This window comes from Ceratotherium simum, chromosome 5, assembly GCF_057802395.1.
Source record: "Ceratotherium simum simum isolate JZ-2026a chromosome 5, ASM5780239v1, whole genome shotgun sequence".
Classification (NCBI taxonomy): domain Eukaryota; kingdom Metazoa; phylum Chordata; class Mammalia; order Perissodactyla; family Rhinocerotidae; genus Ceratotherium; species Ceratotherium simum.
The window spans coordinates 57,418,526-57,435,885 of record NC_141904.1 but is presented as its reverse complement, the minus strand read 5'-3'; the positions used below and the strand labels follow the sequence as shown (position 1 = coordinate 57,435,885).

The window sequence follows — 17,360 nt, the reverse complement described above, 5'->3', positions numbered from 1 at the left end:
AAAAGTGTTGGTAAAGATATGGAGCAACTGGAACTTTCATACACTGCTAGTGTATGAGTTGGTACAACCACTCTGGAAAATCGTTTTGGCAGTGTTTACCAAAACTAAACATATGTCTACCTGTGCTGCAGCAATTCCCCTCCTAGATATGTATTCAAGAGAAATGAGTGCATATGAGCGCCCAAGGACTTACACAGGAATGATCATAGCAGCTTTATTCACAATTACCAAAAATGGAAACAACCCAGATGCCCATCAACAGCTATATGGATAAGCAAATTGTGGTGTATCCGTACAATGGAATACACTCAGCAATGAAAAAGAGCCTTTGGGTAGGGCATTAACTGGGAGGGAAAGGAGGAAACCCTTCTAGGGGGAATGTTTTGTATTTTGATTAGGTTGGTGATTGCATGGGGGTATGAATATTTAAAAACGTTATTGAGTTGTACACTTAAGATTTGTGTAGTTTATGTATGTCACAAACTATTGTATTGATGTGTACATTGGATAAAAACCACATGGTAGTCTTTTTCTAGAGTCCTTGGGGGAAGCTTAGGGAGCTGAAACAATGTCAGAGGCCAGGGCAGGCTGACGAGGAGGGGAGGACGGAGCCTGTGAGAGGCCTGAGTTTTCCCTGCATGGAGCTCCTCCTGGCCCAGGTGCTGGCAGCAGCTATTGCTCCTGTGTCTTCTTCCTTGTCCTCACCCGTCACGCCCTCACATCCTGCAGCATGTGAGCAATAGCTGCCACTGGTACCTGGCATTGATCCTTATCTTGCAGAAAAGATCATGCTTGGGAGGGGAGATGGCCTTTCCTGATTCTGGTGCTGTTGAAGGGAGAGGTGCATCTATCTGTTGCTCTCCTCGGACTCCCTGCAGTGTCTCAACCTGGGTGGGAAGAGAAGCTGCCTGTCAGGTAGCTTTGCATGAAGCCAAGGATTAAAGGTGGTGGTGGTTGGTGTCACTGGATAGGTTGGAGGGGATCCCCTGAGAAGGTGGAACCTGCCTGTCTGCTGCGGCACCTCACTCAGCACTCACACCCTGGACTGTTCCTCAACAACAAACTAAAGCCTGTTGTGTAGATTGCCCAGGGCAGCTGATGGGTCTGCTGGAGCACATCTCTAAGCTGAATGGACCTCGATGCCTGGAGGCGTGGTTTGTGCTCCAGAGGGTGTCTGGCTCTGTGCTCCGGTGCTCCTGCTGGTGTCTTTCTGATGGAAAGACACCCTTCATTTTCAGGCCTACAGGCTGGCTCCTTGGCACGGTATAAACACTCTGCTTGTAGATCTGAATGCCAGCATGGTTTGGCTTTTATTTATTTGTCTTTGTGGCCTGCCATGTTCTGTAAAAGTTTTAAGCCACTTTACCAAGGGAAGACGAGGAAAGTGGGGGTTAAGAGTATACTCTGCTGTGGAGCTGGAATGCCTGGGTTCTCAGGCATGACATTGTACCAGGGACAGGTGGCAGCTAGTGCTCACGTACCACCGAGTGTGAGGGTGAGAGGCATGAGAGCGAGGACAATACATTGGCCTTGGGTGGCCTTGGGCAAGTTGCTCTGCCCCTCGATGCTTCAGTTTCTTTATTGGATGATAGAGAGTAAATTAGGGATAAATCTGGACAATGTGAGAATAGTAACAGTGCCACCTTTTGGGTTGTTGTGTGGATTTAGTGAGGTAATTAACATAAAGCACTTAGAAGAGTGCCTGGTACACAGTCAGCGCTCAATAGATGTTGGTGGTGGTGATAGGGAAGAGCGTTTAGACGCGCTAGAATAGTAAAGTGCGTCAGTGCCCGCGGTGGGCCAGTGAGTCAGCGTGGGGAGAGCACCTGGCGCTCCCCTGCACACCTGGGGCTCAGTGGAGGTTCACTGGCTTTATTAGTTTTATTATTCCAACATCCAACCACAGGCCCTCGATCCCTTATTGACAGTTATGGCATCAAGAAACTGCATGTCTTTTAAAAAGTTTGGTGCAAACTCGTTTGATGACCAAACATGACCTGAGTTCATAGGAGGCTATTTATAGAATGTAGCAGAAATAGTCCCATGTGCAGCTGCAGAAATATTTATGTATTTGACTATGGATGCTGCGCCTGGCCCGGCTGGGGTTTTACATACTTCATATTACCTTTCTAAAGTGCAATGTTATGAGTTCTGAAACATGTCTGGCTCCAGGGGCTGGGAAGAGGGATTGTGGACTTGTCTGCTATAGTTTATTCTCCAGTTGGCCAGTTAGGCCGTTTTCTCTTTTTTTGCTAATATAAAAGGATGCTGCAGGCCGGCCCTGTGGCTTAGCGGTTAAGTGAGTGCGCTCCGCTGCTGGCGGCCTGGGTTCGGATCCCGGGCGCGCACCGACGCACTGCTTCTCCGGCCGTGCTGAGGCCGAGTCCCACATACAGCAACTAGAAGGACGTGCAGCTATGACATAACAACTATCTACTAGGGCTTTGGGGGGGAAAAAAAAATTATTAAAAAAAAAAAAAAAGATGCTGCAATGAGTATCCTTGAGAGACTGGACTTGCTGGGTCAGCAGGCACCTGGGTTTTAAATTTCGGTAGCTATTGGTAGACTGTCTTTCAAAGAGATGAGAGAAACGGACCATTCCACCACTAGTGTGTGAATGTGAACTTGGTTATATTCCTCCCCTGCTTCTGAGAGCCTCTTCGGCTGCCTGCGGCCCACAAGCTTATGTCTTGGTTCTTTTCTGTGGTGTTCACAGACTTCCCTTTCCAGTCAGGCCCCTGCCTGTCTGCCCAGTCTGTGACTCCCTGGCCTTTCTGCTACCACTATACTTGGGCCTCAGACCAGCTGCAGAGTCTGAGGTCAGTCAGTGACCATCCCCTACCCTCCCCCACTCCCACCACATACCCCCTGCTGTGTGCCCAGAGGCTCAGCCATGGCAGGACGAGCTGCCCCTGTGCTATGGCCTTGCCTTCTGGGGGAAACTGGGGACCCAACTGAGGTCTGGTAGTTCTCTCACGTCACTAAAGGCCTCTGAGCTGAGAGGAGCTAGAGAGCCAGAGGGAAGGAGGGGACACTCTGGGAAGGCCCCCAGGTAACCGGGAGGAAGATTTGTATCTTCAGGCCCCGTGGGAAGTCCTTGCAGAGGATTAAGCCAAGGAGTGGCTTGGCCGACTGAGCTTGTATTTTAAATACTTAGGTCGTAACAGAGGAGGTAAGTGGTGGCAGCAGTGGAGCTGGAGAGAAGGGGCTGGAGGGAGAAGGGTCAGGCCTGATTGCACATAAAGGGTAGGAAGAGAGGAGGGTGAAGGACACCTCTCAGGTCTCCAGGTTCACGGTGTGGTGGACAGAGGTGTCCTTCCCTGATCCTGGGATTCAGGAGGAAGAGCAGACGACTAGTGAAAGGGCAGGTGCTCCGGCTGCTGGGGTTCCAATCCCGGCCCAGCCCTTGTTGGCACCAGGACTCAGGCAGGGCGTCTCACCACACCCTGAGCCTCCCTGCTCTCCTCGGTAAGATGGGGATGGGGACAGCCCCCTTCTAGGGTTGTGGTGAGTACTAACAGTAGTCGAGGGGCTGGCACACAGTGGGTGCTGGGTAAGTGCACATCTTGCCCTCCCTTGTGCTGTGAACCCCCCTCAGCCTCCCAGACCTAGCTTTGCTGTCGGAATTGCCTCCCTAGCTGTCAGTTTCTGGGTTCCTCTTCTTGTTAGGCCTTGCTTTCATTTTCCTGCTGGATTCTGAGTCCCTCAGAACCCGAATCACAGGCGGTGGAGCCTGGATATCCACATTTCTGAGATGTTCCCCAGGTGCACCTAGCTGTTCCCTGTAGGGCAGGAACTGTCTTCTCAGAGCCAGTCCCATGGGCGACCCTGGGTAAATGCTCCCGGAATGAATGAATGTGTGAATGAATGAACCATCAACTATATGACTTTGATCTCCCACAGATAAACCCAGCAAGCTGGACTGATCCAGTTTCCAGAGCAGCCCAGTGTTGGGCTGGCTGCCTCAGAGTCACCTGTGGGGGGGTTGCTTTAGAGTGCAGATTCCCAGGCCCAGCCTTGGTGATTCTGATTCAGAAGCATGAATCTGTGCATGGATGATTCCGTGCCCCGCTACCTCAGGACAACTGTGGGTCTGAGCACGGTGGGTATTCGTGGCTCTGATATCCCCTGACTGTCATGGAAACGTGAGGCCCTTGTCCTCAGCTACAGGCCTTGGCATGTCCTGCCCTGTTGGGTGAGGTTGGTTTTCTTGGTGCCAGGTCACCAGATGGGGTTTCTGGGTAGTGGCTGCTCCCCTTCTGCAATCAGCAGAAATTAATATGCCCAGCTGTTTTGAACTTGAGTGTCCCTCTGCTGCTACCAAAAATTACACAAGGGCAAGTGTCTCTGTCACAGCTGATGCCCCCAAAACTTGGGGGCCTGTGCCTCCAAATTTACTTTGGTTTGTGGTCTCTTTCACCCTGCCACCTCTTGGAAGGGAGGTGCTGGGGAACAGCTGCTCTCACTCCAGCAGAGCACAGGGCTTAAGTGCCAGGCTTGCCTCCGGAAGCATCTTCCCCTTTCCGACATTCATCCCTCTCTGGACACAGAGGAATGATTATAACCAAACAGAAGGGTCCTCCTTCACTCCTATCTCCCTGCCACCTGCAAATTTCCAGATGCGTTTTGTCGAAGGTGCAGTCTTGCTCTGGACCTGTGCGAGTCTGCTGAGTGATAGAGGGCCCATTGCAGTGTCAGAAGAGCCTCCCTGGTTAGTTCTCTGCCCCAGCAGTGGGTGAAGGTTCAGCAGCTGGCAGAGCCAGGCCAATGCTGGACACGTGACTTGGCTGGCCAACTCCACATTGCTCACACCTCGTTGTCATTTCTTGTGTGTGTTGTGGGCCTGTGCCTCTTGGAGAGGAGGGTTAGGGATCTGTAATCCTGGAGGGGATCTTGCAAAGTAGATCCAGGTCTCGGCCCCTGGGGTTGGGGAGGAGGGGGCTGGGTGGCTGGCAGCCTCTGCATGTCTGGGCTAGCAGGAGGAGTGGAAGCTCAAAGGCTCATCTATGGTGACCATCACTCAAGCCACTTTCTTTCGTCACTGTGGCTGAGGGGGTGGTTTGCTGCCTCCTGAGATCTCTATGCCTGTACAGTCTTGCCTTCTGGGTGGGTCTGAAATGGCTCCTCATCGGGTATTTTCCTATTCCCTGGGAGTGCTTTCCCCCTTCTTTTCATCCTCCTGTTTGCTCAGCTTCCCAGTTGCCCTGGGCTCTCTTCATTCCAGCAGAGGTCTTGTCTCTTCCTTCTAGCTCCCCAAGGCCTACAGCATTGACTGCAACGTGGACTCTGGAGCTAAGTCACTCTGGGACCCCTGATATGTTGTTAACCTCTCCCAGAGCCCCTCTGCTTTCTCGTCTTTTTTGTTTTTCGTAAAGAGAGCGGGGACACTAACCCTTGCGAAGCGCTGTGCTGGGCTCTTCACTTGCACTGTTTCATTGAATCCCCACAAAGCCCCGTGAGATAGATACCATTATGACCCCTGTTGGGGAAACCAAGGCACAGAGCAGTCCTTTCCAAACTCACGTAGCTGCTAAGTGGTGGAGGTCAAATTAGAGTCCCAGTAGTGTTAACTTCAGAACCCAAGGCCTGGATTAATTGTCTCTATTGTAAATGTTTTCATAATTTACAAGGTAGATATTTTAGTAGCTTATGGAAAATCGTGTTACTGTGGAATTACGGTATCATGGAATCACATCTCTCTTGCATTTAACTTTTGTAAACTAAACTAGAAGCTCTTAGAAAAAGGGAACAGTGCTTTAATCCTACTCTTCCACTTGTGTGAGCGTATGTTCTGGAGAGAGTGGGAGATTGGCGGTGGTGAATCTGCGGGTCTCTCAAGCCGGCGCCAAATCCCGCATGTCCCAACAGTGTGGGGCAGCCCTGTGTGTGTCTGAGGGTCCCAGGTCTGTATGTTCCCTCTGTCCTGACCACCGACTTTACCTGGGGTGCGATTGAACACAGAGCCACCTTCTCCAGCACTGGGCTGTCCTGGACTCCTCGAGGGAGGTGGGGCCCCTCTCCAAGATGTACCTTCCTGAAGGCCTTTCCAGGGGAATTGTGGACTCTGCAGGATTTTCCCACTAACTTTAGAATTTGCCCTCCAGTGTCAGAAGGCTGCAGTCAGTCCTCTCCTTTGCAGGGTCTTTCTCAGCTGACACCTAGAGTCAGACCACAGAGGTGGAGCTCAGATTTAGCCAGAGAGTTTTATAGGGGAGTTGGGCTGCATATTTACTCAGGTGCCAGAGTCTATGGGATATTGGAAGTTTGGAGGCCTGGACCCAGGAGTCAGGCAGACCCAGCTGTTAGTCGCCGTTGTCTACTTCCAGCTGCTGGAGCTTGGCCAAGCTGCTTAAGCTGGAGTTCATTTCCTTCTCTGTAAAATGTGGATAACAGTGTGCATCTCATGGGGATCTTGTGTGACTTAACACTGGTATGGAGTAGCTCTTTGATATGTCTTGGTCATCTACTCCCCTTAGCTAGAGTCCCATAGATTCCAGTGAATTTTAAATTGTCTCCAAGTGGCTAGCTACATGTAATTTCATGAAACATTATTTGTAGTTGGGCTTCTAAGAGAGCTCACCTCTTTTGCAGGCGTTTTGAAGCAGTCTTTGTGCATGAAGTGTGCTGTACTTAAGCATTTGTCCTTCAGGTAATGAATGATGGTGGACGAGGCACACCGACTGCCGTCCATGAGCTGAGTTAGTGAGAGTGATGTGTGGCAGTTCTATGAAGTTCATTTTCACAAATGCCCTGGGTGGTGAAGGATCAAGTCAGAAAACGTTTCCCGGCCCAAGGAATCTAGTTTTATCTCCAACTGGGAAAATTGGCATGATGTCTTTCTAGGGCCATTTTACATGACTGTCATCTCCTTTTTAGACTTCTGTTTGGGGAAGGAGGGACAAGCATCATTGTTTTTTATACTTATTTCTTGGTTCATCCACTCACTAGCTCTGTGAGCCTAGCAAGTCATGTAAACCCCTCCGTGCCTCAGTTTCCTCATCTATGAGAAGAAGTTAAGTCTTTGCCTCACAGCGTTGCTGAGAGGGTCATATGGGATCATGCATTTGAAGCGCTCTGCAGGGTACCTGGCACTTAGGAAGGCAGCCACTGTTGCCTGTGGTGAGGAGGAGGAGGACAGTGATGACAATGGTGACAATGATATGGTTCCCAGACCCCTGGACAGCCTGAGTGCCCTCCCTTGGATGGACTCTGCTTGGGCAGTGTCCGTCTTACAGCAGACAGCACAGACGGGAGACCCCAGGATGCTCTGACCACTGTGCCTTACTCTCCGTGAATTTTTTGAGTCTTCCGTGAATTGATAAGCATGCTCTCTGTCCATCAACAAAAATGTACCGAGTGTCCACTAAAGACATTATTGGAGAGACCTAGAGAGAGGCAGGCAGGTGGTAATGGTTTTGTATAAAACAAGGTTTTTCAAATTTTGTTGTTGTTGCTATTTTATAGTATGAGAACTTACCCAAGAACCCCAACACAAGAATCACATGGGAGAGGAGATGCCCTGGTGGAAATCGGAACACCGTTTGGCCTAAGGACAGGCAGCCTGGAGCTGGACAGGACTTGACCACTGGTAGTATCCCCACTGAACCCTCATTTTAGATGCTGGGATCTGATCGTCCACTGGAAAGAGTAGAGACTTGTGATGAGGCCCTGAGCACTGACCTAACCTCTGCTCCATCCCTTCCCAAATAAGCATGTGTTGGATGCCATGCCCACACTGCCAGCCTTTACATATACAGAGAACTGGACTGTTACCTGCTGCTGTGGCGGGATTAGCTCAGCATTTCCATGTAAGTAAGCCATGTGGAGAGCCAACTGCCTAACCCGAAGGCTGCCTGGCAAGAGTGGAGTTCGAAATACATGTTGGAGCAAGTATGATAATGGCATTAGCCCACTGCATCCATTTCATCACTGAGGCATCTTGACATTTTGTCTAGAAATATGGTACCTTAGTCATTGGGTTTCTAGCATACATCTTCCTGGTGACTTAAGGGTTTGGGTGGGTACTGTGGGGTTTTGCCTCTTGGAGCCTCGTTCTTCTGTGATTCTGGGCTGGCCAACTTCCCATGAGGCCATTTGATTTCTTCAGCTGTGTGGTGATGGGCTCCGTGGTGTCCTGATTCTGCATCAGGTGTGTACTGTCTTTCACTAGAATGGAAAAGGACAGTTAGCTGAGTTTGTTCATCCGTTCAACAAGTATGGTACCTGTCAGTGTGCTCACCGCTGGGGTGTCACAAAACCCACTGCAACTGGAGAGATGCACGTGCACACATCATTGGGATCTGAGTGAGGAAGGAGTATGGCAGGAGCACTGGGGAGCCACCGGGGGGCTCTGGAAAAGCCTGAAGGGCCGTGGGTGGTGGAGTTTACACCCTCTCAGAGGGTAGTTATGGGAACCTCATTTCCAAATTCTTGCCCCAACAATCGCTCATGACCTCCATAATGTCTGGCTTCCAGGAAGGGTAGAGTAGAAATACAAATAAAAATAGATAACACTAACCACTAACTGAGCACATCTTGGTTAAACTTTCAGCATAGATGGTCTCATTTAACCCGGAGGTGACAACCCACTGTGATGAGAGCCTGTGGTGCTCTAGCCTTGCTCACACTTCCCTTCAACCCCTTCTCATTCTGTGAATCCCCTCTCTTCCTTGCTGTTACTTATGCTGTGCCCTTTATCCAGAGAAGCCCTGGCTTCTTGGCCTGGCAGGCTCTTATTCCTCCTTCAAAACTCAGCCCAGGCATCACCTCCTCTGAGAAGACTTCCGTGATTCCCTCAGGCTGATGAAGGTGCTGATCCCCTTGTAACTGTACATCTTTCCATTGCTGCTTTATCACATTGTACTGTAATGACCAGTGTTGTTTTTTTTTTAAACTTTGAGACAATTTGAGTAATCCCAAAATACATAAACACTTTTCTTTTGTTCTTGTAAAAATGCTCGTGGTATAGATGTAACTGAAGCTTGCCTTAACCTCTAGCCAGTCCTTTGTCCCTTCTCTGAGGCAGCCATTTAAGAATTGCATCTCCTCAGTAGTCTGCATGCTGCTGGGGCACAGGCACTCTCATCTGTATCCACATAGATGCTAGAGCCGATCTGTGGGAGGACGGGCATGTGTGGATGGCACAGATGCACTGCTGTGTCCGCACCCGCTGCTGACTGCAGAGTGGGCCTCAAGAGAAGAGAATGCTTGGGCTTGAGCCGGCTGCCAGCCTCATGTGATGTCCTCTCAATGGCATGGCTGCTGGTGTCGTTATCTCTGGTTCTCTGTAGTGGCCGCAGCAGCCCTCGGGGTGGTGGCCTTGTTTTTAGCCAAGGCCTCTGGGTCAGGTTTCTTGGCTGTTGGGGAGGTGAGGTCATCTGGGGCAGGTGGCCTGAGACCTTGTGGTCACAGACCGAATTGTCCAATCAGCTTTCCACTCTGACTTTGGCTTCAGCCCGAGATTGGCAGACGCGCCGAGATTGGCAGACAGAAAAAAATGTATCCAGTTCTCTCCCTGTTCTGATAAAAGCCTGGTGGACAAACCCTGCCTGTTGTTTACTGATGAATGTTTATAAAGCCCCCTGAATTCCAAGCATGATGCAGAGCAAGAAACATGTGGAGCTTTTGTAAATCTTTCCAGAGGGCGTGTCCTCTTTTGAGATCTGAGGCTGAAAAGATCTTATTTGGTGAAAAGTCTTGATTTGTTATTTGTGTACTTGTGAAAGTTTTTTTTTCTTAGTATTTCTTTTTTCTTTTTTTGGTGATCAAGCATCTCAGAGTGTTTGTTGAGCATCAATGATATGCCTACCACCCTGATTCAGGTGGGGCATATGGAAGCAGAGGGGGGTCTGGGTCAAGAGCACAGGCTCTGGAATCAGACCCATGGGTTTAAATCCCATCTTTCCTGTGATGAGCTTTGGGACCTTGGGCAAGTTAATTAGTCACTCAGTGCCTGCATTTCCTCCTATTCCAAAGAGGGATCATGATAGCACCCACTTCATTGGGTGGGAGAAGAGGAAATGAAATAATGCATGAGGAGCACTGAACCTGATAGGTGCTCAACGAAGGCTGTTAGTAGTAGGAGTTATTGTTAATTAGCGTTAGAAGTTCCCATGCAGTCAGAACTAGGAGGAGGAGAATTGAAGGTGCAAGACCTGATTTCTCGTCTTGAGAGTTTGCAGCCTGGGGAGATTAGACTAAGGCACTTGATGCTATTAGCAATTAATACATGACAGCAATTAAGTTCAAATGGTGTAGTTTGTATTGCAAGTCCTACAGAAGTTTGTGGGGGAGCTCCTGGGAGGAGATGGGGCTCACCGTGGGTGTGTCAGGTGCGTGATTGGAGTGAAGGAGAGACAGAGGAAGGACCACGTGGCAGGTGTCAGGGGAACATTCCAGGTCAGTCTGGTGGGCAGCAGTTCGCAGGGTGGGGGGTGTTGAGGTCAGCTGGGATCTGCTTCATTCAGAGGAGAAATGACACATGCCTGTGGAGTGGAAATGGGATGAGAGAGGCAGAGAAGCTGCTGCTGCTTCTGTTTTTAGTTATAAATGCATTTATTGTATTTTCATAACTAGTGACCTCGAATTGTAGGATGCAAAGTTGGGAAATTTAGCATGGCTATATCGATTTATAGAAAACAAACACACAGCAGCCTTATTTTTTGAGAGTATTACTAAGTACTTGGGTAGAGTGGGGGAAAACCTTTGACTAGACAAAATAGTTTGTTATAAAATTCTTAAAGCTTCTTATTGAAACATAACATACTGGCAGAAAAGGGCACAGATCATAATTGTACAGCTTGATGGAGTTTCACAAACTGAACACACCTGTGTAAGCAGCACCCAGATTAAGAAACAGAATCTTGCCAGCACTCCAGTGGCCACCTCGTGTCCTCTTCCAGCCACTGCTCCCCTCTACAACCACCATCCTGACAGCTAACAGCTTGGGGTAGTTTTCCTGGTTCTGCCCTTTCTGCAGACAGACTCGTCCAGCAAGCACTCTTGTGTGTGGTGTCTGGCTCAGCGTGGTCTTGTGAGAGTCAACCCTGTTGTCGCATGTAGATGTAGATCATCGTTCTCATTGCTGTGAATTACCACCATTTATTTCATTCATTCTACTGTTGATGAGCATTTGGGTTGCTTCTGGTTTGGGGCTTGAGGTAGGCCAAATAATGGCCCCGCAAAAGATATCCATGACCTAATCCCTGGTCCTGGGTACCATTCACTGCTAATACCTGTGACTGTGTTACCTTACATGGCAAAGGGACTTTGCAGAGGTGATTAAGTTAAGGATCTTGCCATGGGGAGATGATCCTGAATTATCTGGATGGACCCAGTGTAGTTGCAAGGATCCTTATATGAGGGATGCAGGAGGGTCTGGTTCAGAGAATGAGATGTGACAATGGAAGCAGACGTGACAGAGGAGAGAGATTTGAAGATGCTACATTGCTGGCTCTGAAATCGAGGAAGGAGCTGTGAACCAAGGAATGCAAATGACATCTAGAAGCTGGAAAAGGCAAGGGAATGGATTCTCCCCTAGAGCCTCCAGAAGGAATACAGCCCTGCTGACCCCTTTTAGACCCGTTCCTGACCTCCAGAACTATAAGATGATAAATTTGTGTTGTTTTAGGCCACTAAACTTGTGGCAGTAGGAAACTGACCCAGGGCTGTTGTGCATAGTACTACTGAGAACATTCTAGAAGATATCTCTTGGTGCACGTATGTACCTGGGAGCAAATGCAAGTTGAGTAGATATTGCCACAGTCTTCCAGCATGGTTGGACCAATTTTGTGCTCCCACAGCAGCAGGATGTGAGAGTTCTTGTTGCTTTACATCCTCCCCAACACTTGGTGCTTCCTGAAAGGAAATATTTTTCAATGAAGAATTAGCAGGACTTGGTGTCCAGTGGACACTTTGCAGAAAGTTGATGCTCAGCAAATGCTGGTTCATGCTGATCTAGCCAGCTGAGGAGAAGAATGAGGAAGTGGGGGTGTCAGAGTTTCTAACTGGGGAGAATTAGAATTCCTCTTCCATGAAAGTGACTGGAGTGGGAAATACTGATTAACTTTAAATTGATTATACAGAACTTTCCAGCTAAAGAGTTAGAACAGCACTTATCTTCGTAACTTGCTGATTAACCGAGGTGAGTGGTGGGTATTGTGAGGTGGGGGAAAAGCCTGTGTTGTTCAGCCAGCTCCTCAGAGTTTGAAAACCACCCTCACGGAAGTGCTGTGACCTTAAGCTAATCATAGCCTCTCGGAGCTCTGGTTTTGCCATCTGTAAAATGGGTGTGATCCTGCCTTCCCTGCGGGGTTGTGGGTGGATGAGAGGAGCCTCTGTGCAAGAGCCACGAGCTTACTGCCCACAAATAGGAGGTGCTGAGTCAGCGGTGGCTCGGTCGTTACCGACAATAGTATTAAGCACATAAATTCCTTTTACAGAAGTTGGAAATCCTGAGTTTGGAGTGGTTAGGGGGCGGAGTGGCTGCCTTGAGAGGGGTCTGAGAATACCATCCACTTGGTTATCATCCAGGGCGGGTGAGGTCAGGCTCGTGGTCCACCCCTGGGCTTTACAGAGACACTGTCTCCCTACAGCCCTGAAAGTGCTTTTGAAACTATTTGTTCATTCATTCAGCCATTCCTGAGCTTTACCAGGCACATTATAATACAATGGTTAGGAACACAGACTCCCAGAACAAATGCCTGGTTCAAGTTTCAGCTTTACCATGTGCTGTCTGTATGGCCTTTGACAAATCTTAACCTCTTTGTGTCCAGTTTCCTGATTCATAAAGGGAGGCAGTAATGGCCTCCTAGGGTTGATGTGAGAATTCGGTGAGATATTCCATGTCAGTGCCTGGCCCTTGGGCATCCCTCAGTGCTGGGATACAGAGACAATTACCTCCAATCCCTGCCCCTAGCCACAGGCTGAAGGGCAATGGTTTATTGATGGCTGTCTACAGAATACCTTCTCCAGTACCGGGAGGGAAAATCCTAAAACCCTGACCCAGGACTAGCTGATGGGCCCATGGAGGACAGCTCTGACCTCTCACAGCTGCTCAGGAAATGTGGCTTTGAGGAGTGTCCTGTTGTTGGCATCATTTTGGGGTGTAGATGTCAAATCCCCTTGAGTAGTTACTCTGCTGCAGAAGAGCTTGGTACACTGAGCAAACCTGACTTCCAGGCTGAGGTGCCGTGGGCTGCAGAAGCGACCCTGGTGTGGGCTGCTTGCTTTCTCCACTCTCCCTTTGTGGTGGGGAGACAATGGCACCTCTGGGACTCTGAGGTCAAGTCCCACTACCCTTCCATCTCCCCTTCTTCCAGGATCCACATCTTCCCTCTCGCCTTATTCTGGCCCCGTCCATAATGCACATACCTCAGCTGATGAAGTTAAGCTCTGATGGAAGCCAGAGCAGTGGCCCCAGACAGGGATCCAGATGCTAAAAATATCTCTTTGCAAGTTAAAAGAGCAGCGTTGGAGGCTGTGGCTGGGGATTCTCCCCAACACTAACTCTGCCCATCGCCTTGTGGTGCAGGGGTCCCAGGTATCTGGTCCTGCTCACCTGGAGCTGAGAGTTTATCCAAATTGTGCTTTGATTTGGGAAAAGGCCAGACCCGTGGTGGAGCAGATGGAGGAGGATGGGTGGAGACTTGGCCAAGCAGGCCTGTGATGCTCCACAGTCAAAACAGCTGATGCAGCAGAGCTGGGCTGTGAAGACAGCACCAGCACAGAAGATCGTGGATGTCAAAATTACCCTGAACCCCCTTTAGCCTAGGAGATGCCAGGTAGGAGACCAACACACCATCCCTCAATGTGGTCTGCACAACTAGTTCTTCTAGTGTTGAAACTGATGACTGTTTCTTTGGCTGACACCAAATGAAGTAGCTGGTTTGTTTTTGGGGCTATGTTATAGAAAGATAACCTATCTTTTAATCCTAAAACCACACCCCGAGTGGTGAGGAATGCAGTACCTAAAACTGAAGCAGGAACCTCAGAGTCGTATCTCAGACTTGCCCTGGGGCGAATGCTCAGGGAGTGGAATAGTGGGCGGAATTCTCCACCAATCCGAATATTTTTCTCTCTCTAGCTCTGTCTCTATTCCTAAAGTGAAGCTCACAACTCACTTGTGGATCCCAGGGTTCCTAATTCTGAGCCAGATGCCCTCTTGTTGAGAGTCTTCACGAGAGAAGATATTACATGCTTATTAACATCTCTTCATTCATCAAACACTGATTGAGTACTTACTTGAAATTGCATGTGGTTTTACCAAAATTGTGATCAAAAATAGTTTGGCTTGGGGCCGGCCCGGTGGCGCAAGCGGTTAAGTGCGCGCGCTCCGCTGCGGCGGCCCGGGGTCTGCCGGTTCGGATCCCGGGCGCGCACCTACACACCGCTTGTTAAGCCATGCTGTGGTGGTGTCCCATATAAAGTAGAGGAAGATGGGCACAGATGTTAGCCCAGGGCTACTATTCCTCAGCAAAAAAGAGGGGGATTGGCATTGGATGTTAGCTCAGGGCTGGTCTTCCTCACAAAAAAAAAATAAATAGTTTGGCTTCACCTCTCTCTATAGATACAGCATGTCTCAAGCTCCAAATAACCAAACCCACCCTCAGAAGGGCCCCAATGAGAACATTTAATCATAGTGACAACTGGGATGAGAGTTAACTAGCCATAAAAATAGGACTCAATAAAAACAGTAACTTAAAGAACCAAGGCATTTTTCTCTAATAGTAGTAGTTCCAAGGCGAGAGGGTGGCCATGTTCCATGTAGTCAGTCACAGGCCCAGGTGCCTTCTATCTTGTTGCTCTGTTACTTCCAAGTGCATTGTCATCATCTGCATGGTCAAAGCTGAGTTCCAGCCACTGGGAACCAGTGGGAAGAATGAACAAGTCACGCCCATGTCTTAAGACCTTGATGGAGAAGTGGCACATATTACTTCCTCTCACATTCTATTATGAACTCAGATGCCTGGCTGCATCTAGCTGCAAGGATGCCTGGGAAATGTGGTCCCTGATAAAACTTGAATAACTACGGAGGAAGGAGAGAATGGATTTTGATGGGTACTGTGCAGCCTTTGACATATTCCCCTTGTATGTATTTAATGCAGCTCTTGGTGTGTTTATAACATAAATGCACTGAAATTATAAAGATTGGTTGTTTTGCTTTTTCAGAAAGAAGACCTGGGCCTGCCACACTGTGTCTATGGACCGTTCCACGGTGGTGAATCAGTGTGTCTTCAGAGAAATGGAAGAAAACAAGGAAAGGTAAAAATATCTTTAAAAATGAAAATTAAAAAAAATTTTTACATGCAACAATTAAATGCATTGCGGGACTTTGTCCAAGCCTGTATAAGTCATCGGAGACCATCAAGAATTTGGAGATAGCAAAATTTCATGTCTCCCCTTTTCATATCTCTAATTTCTGACACCAGAGGAGGGATACCTTTGTTAAGTATGAGGGAATTTTTCTAAAACTTAGAAAGAAGAGTTGGTATAAATAGAACTAATGTGGTATAGAATTACAGTCATGTGTTGCTTAACAACAGGGATATGTTCTGAGAAATGCATTTTTAGGCGATTTTGTTGTGTGAACATCATAGGGTATACTTACACAAACCTCGATGGTATCGCCCACTATACATCTAGGCTATATGGTACTAATCTTATGGGACCACTGTCATATACGCAGTCTGTCATTGACTGAAATGCTGTCATACAGCGCATGAGTGCAAATATTTGATTCTGAAAACTGTAGATACTCATTCTAAGAAACTATGGATACATGCTCAGATGTGTTATATCTACATTTGTGGGTGGCCAGTCCCCCAAGAGGAGGCAAAGGCAGACCGTTTTTTCTTGGCAGCCACATCATCTCGAAGTCATCATCTTTTCCTCTTCCTTCCATCTCCTCTTTTTTTTCCCTTAAAAATAAATGTATTAATTTAATTTAATTTTAATACCCAAGAAATGCACGGATACATTTTCCTAGTTAAAAAGTAAAAGTGAAGTCCTTGTTGACTCTCCAGTTTTATTCCCAGCCTCCACTCCTCTCCTGCCTTTCTCAGACGTAACCATTGTGGTCTACTTTGTGCATTTCCTTCTGGAACTTTTTCTAGGTATCTATAGACGTAGAAAAAAAGCCATTCCTTCCTTCCTTTTTTCTTTCTTTCTGTCTTTGAAACAAAGTCTGTCATACCATGCTTGTTGGCCTATTTTGTAGCCTTTAAAAAATGTAATAATATGTCTTAAAATGTTCTCAAGACAGTACATGTGAATCTGCCTTGTTTTTATACTGCTGCAAAGTGAATAGTGTATCTGTGGTATGATAATCCCACTGTTTATCCAGCTGTTTTCCTGTTGGTGGTGGTGTTTTCCTGTTAGGTGGGTTCTGTTTTTTGCCCTTACGATAGTGCTGTGATGTACTTTCTGGTATATGCCTTCAGAGTACATGGGCAAGTAGTTCTCTTAGGTGGTTACCTAGGAGTGGAATTGTTGGACCATCCTGTGTATGCATTTAAGATCTTAATAAATATTGCCAAGTTGTTCTCCAAAGACCACTTGTCAACAGTGTACCAGATTTCCTATTTGCCCGCCTCCTGCTACACCTTAGCTCTTCATGCTTTTCATTTTGGCCAGTCTGTTGGGCGAACAGTGGTATCTCTCTGTGGTTGTAATTTCCTCCCCTTTCTCTTTACTCTGGAAAGTTCATCTTCTCAGGTCTCTCTGTTGCCAGGTTTCATTTCCCAAAAGCCCCAGTAAGCATCTGTCCTCACAGGGACCTAGTGACCTATCCTGAGGTCCAGGGCATCTGGGAAGCCCTGGTCCTTCCTAGGAGTGGGCGCCACTTCATTTTCTCTTCTGGAAAGTATCCAAGTATGCTCCTCCAGGAGACTTGATCACAAAATGACCTGCTTCTCCTGTGATCCCTAAGGGGGTTTGGAAGAGCCTTCGGTTGGGTTTCCCTGCTTCGTTCAGGTGGCTTCATACAACCACTGCCACTGTCACCATTGGCAACAATTTGAGTCTCTACCACGTGTCAGGATCTGTGTGGATCACTTGGTTTACTTATCTCATTTAATTCTCACAATGGCCCTATAAGGTAGGGAGTTGTGTTGTTATCCCACTATGGCCATTAGGTGACATTAGGACAGAAATTCATTTAAAACCAGCCCAAACAACAAAAGGAAAAACAACAAAAACTCTGTCACATCGTGGAGGCCCAGCTCGTACCCATCTCTCCACTTGAAGTGACAAACAGACCTGCACTTGCCGAGTGGTGACTTCTCCGTGTGGACATAGCTCTGGAGCCATCATGCCCATGTTTGCAGGTGCCTTGACTGCACTCAGTTGTTATTCCGCATCCG

General features: G+C 48.1%; 1 protein-coding gene across 1 annotated transcript in view; it reads left to right on the top strand.

Moving 5' to 3' along the window:
• ARHGEF3 (Rho guanine nucleotide exchange factor 3) overlaps positions 1 to 17,360 on the top strand; it is a 296,369-nt gene that overhangs the window by 20,526 nt on the left and 258,483 nt on the right. Inside the window, exon 2 of the mRNA XM_004419841.3 lies at positions 15,169 to 15,261. Coding sequence (XP_004419898.2) covers positions 15,200 to 15,261 — 62 coding nt within the window. The 5' untranslated portion in view covers positions 15,169 to 15,199. The remainder of the gene's footprint in view (positions 1 to 15,168; positions 15,262 to 17,360) is intronic.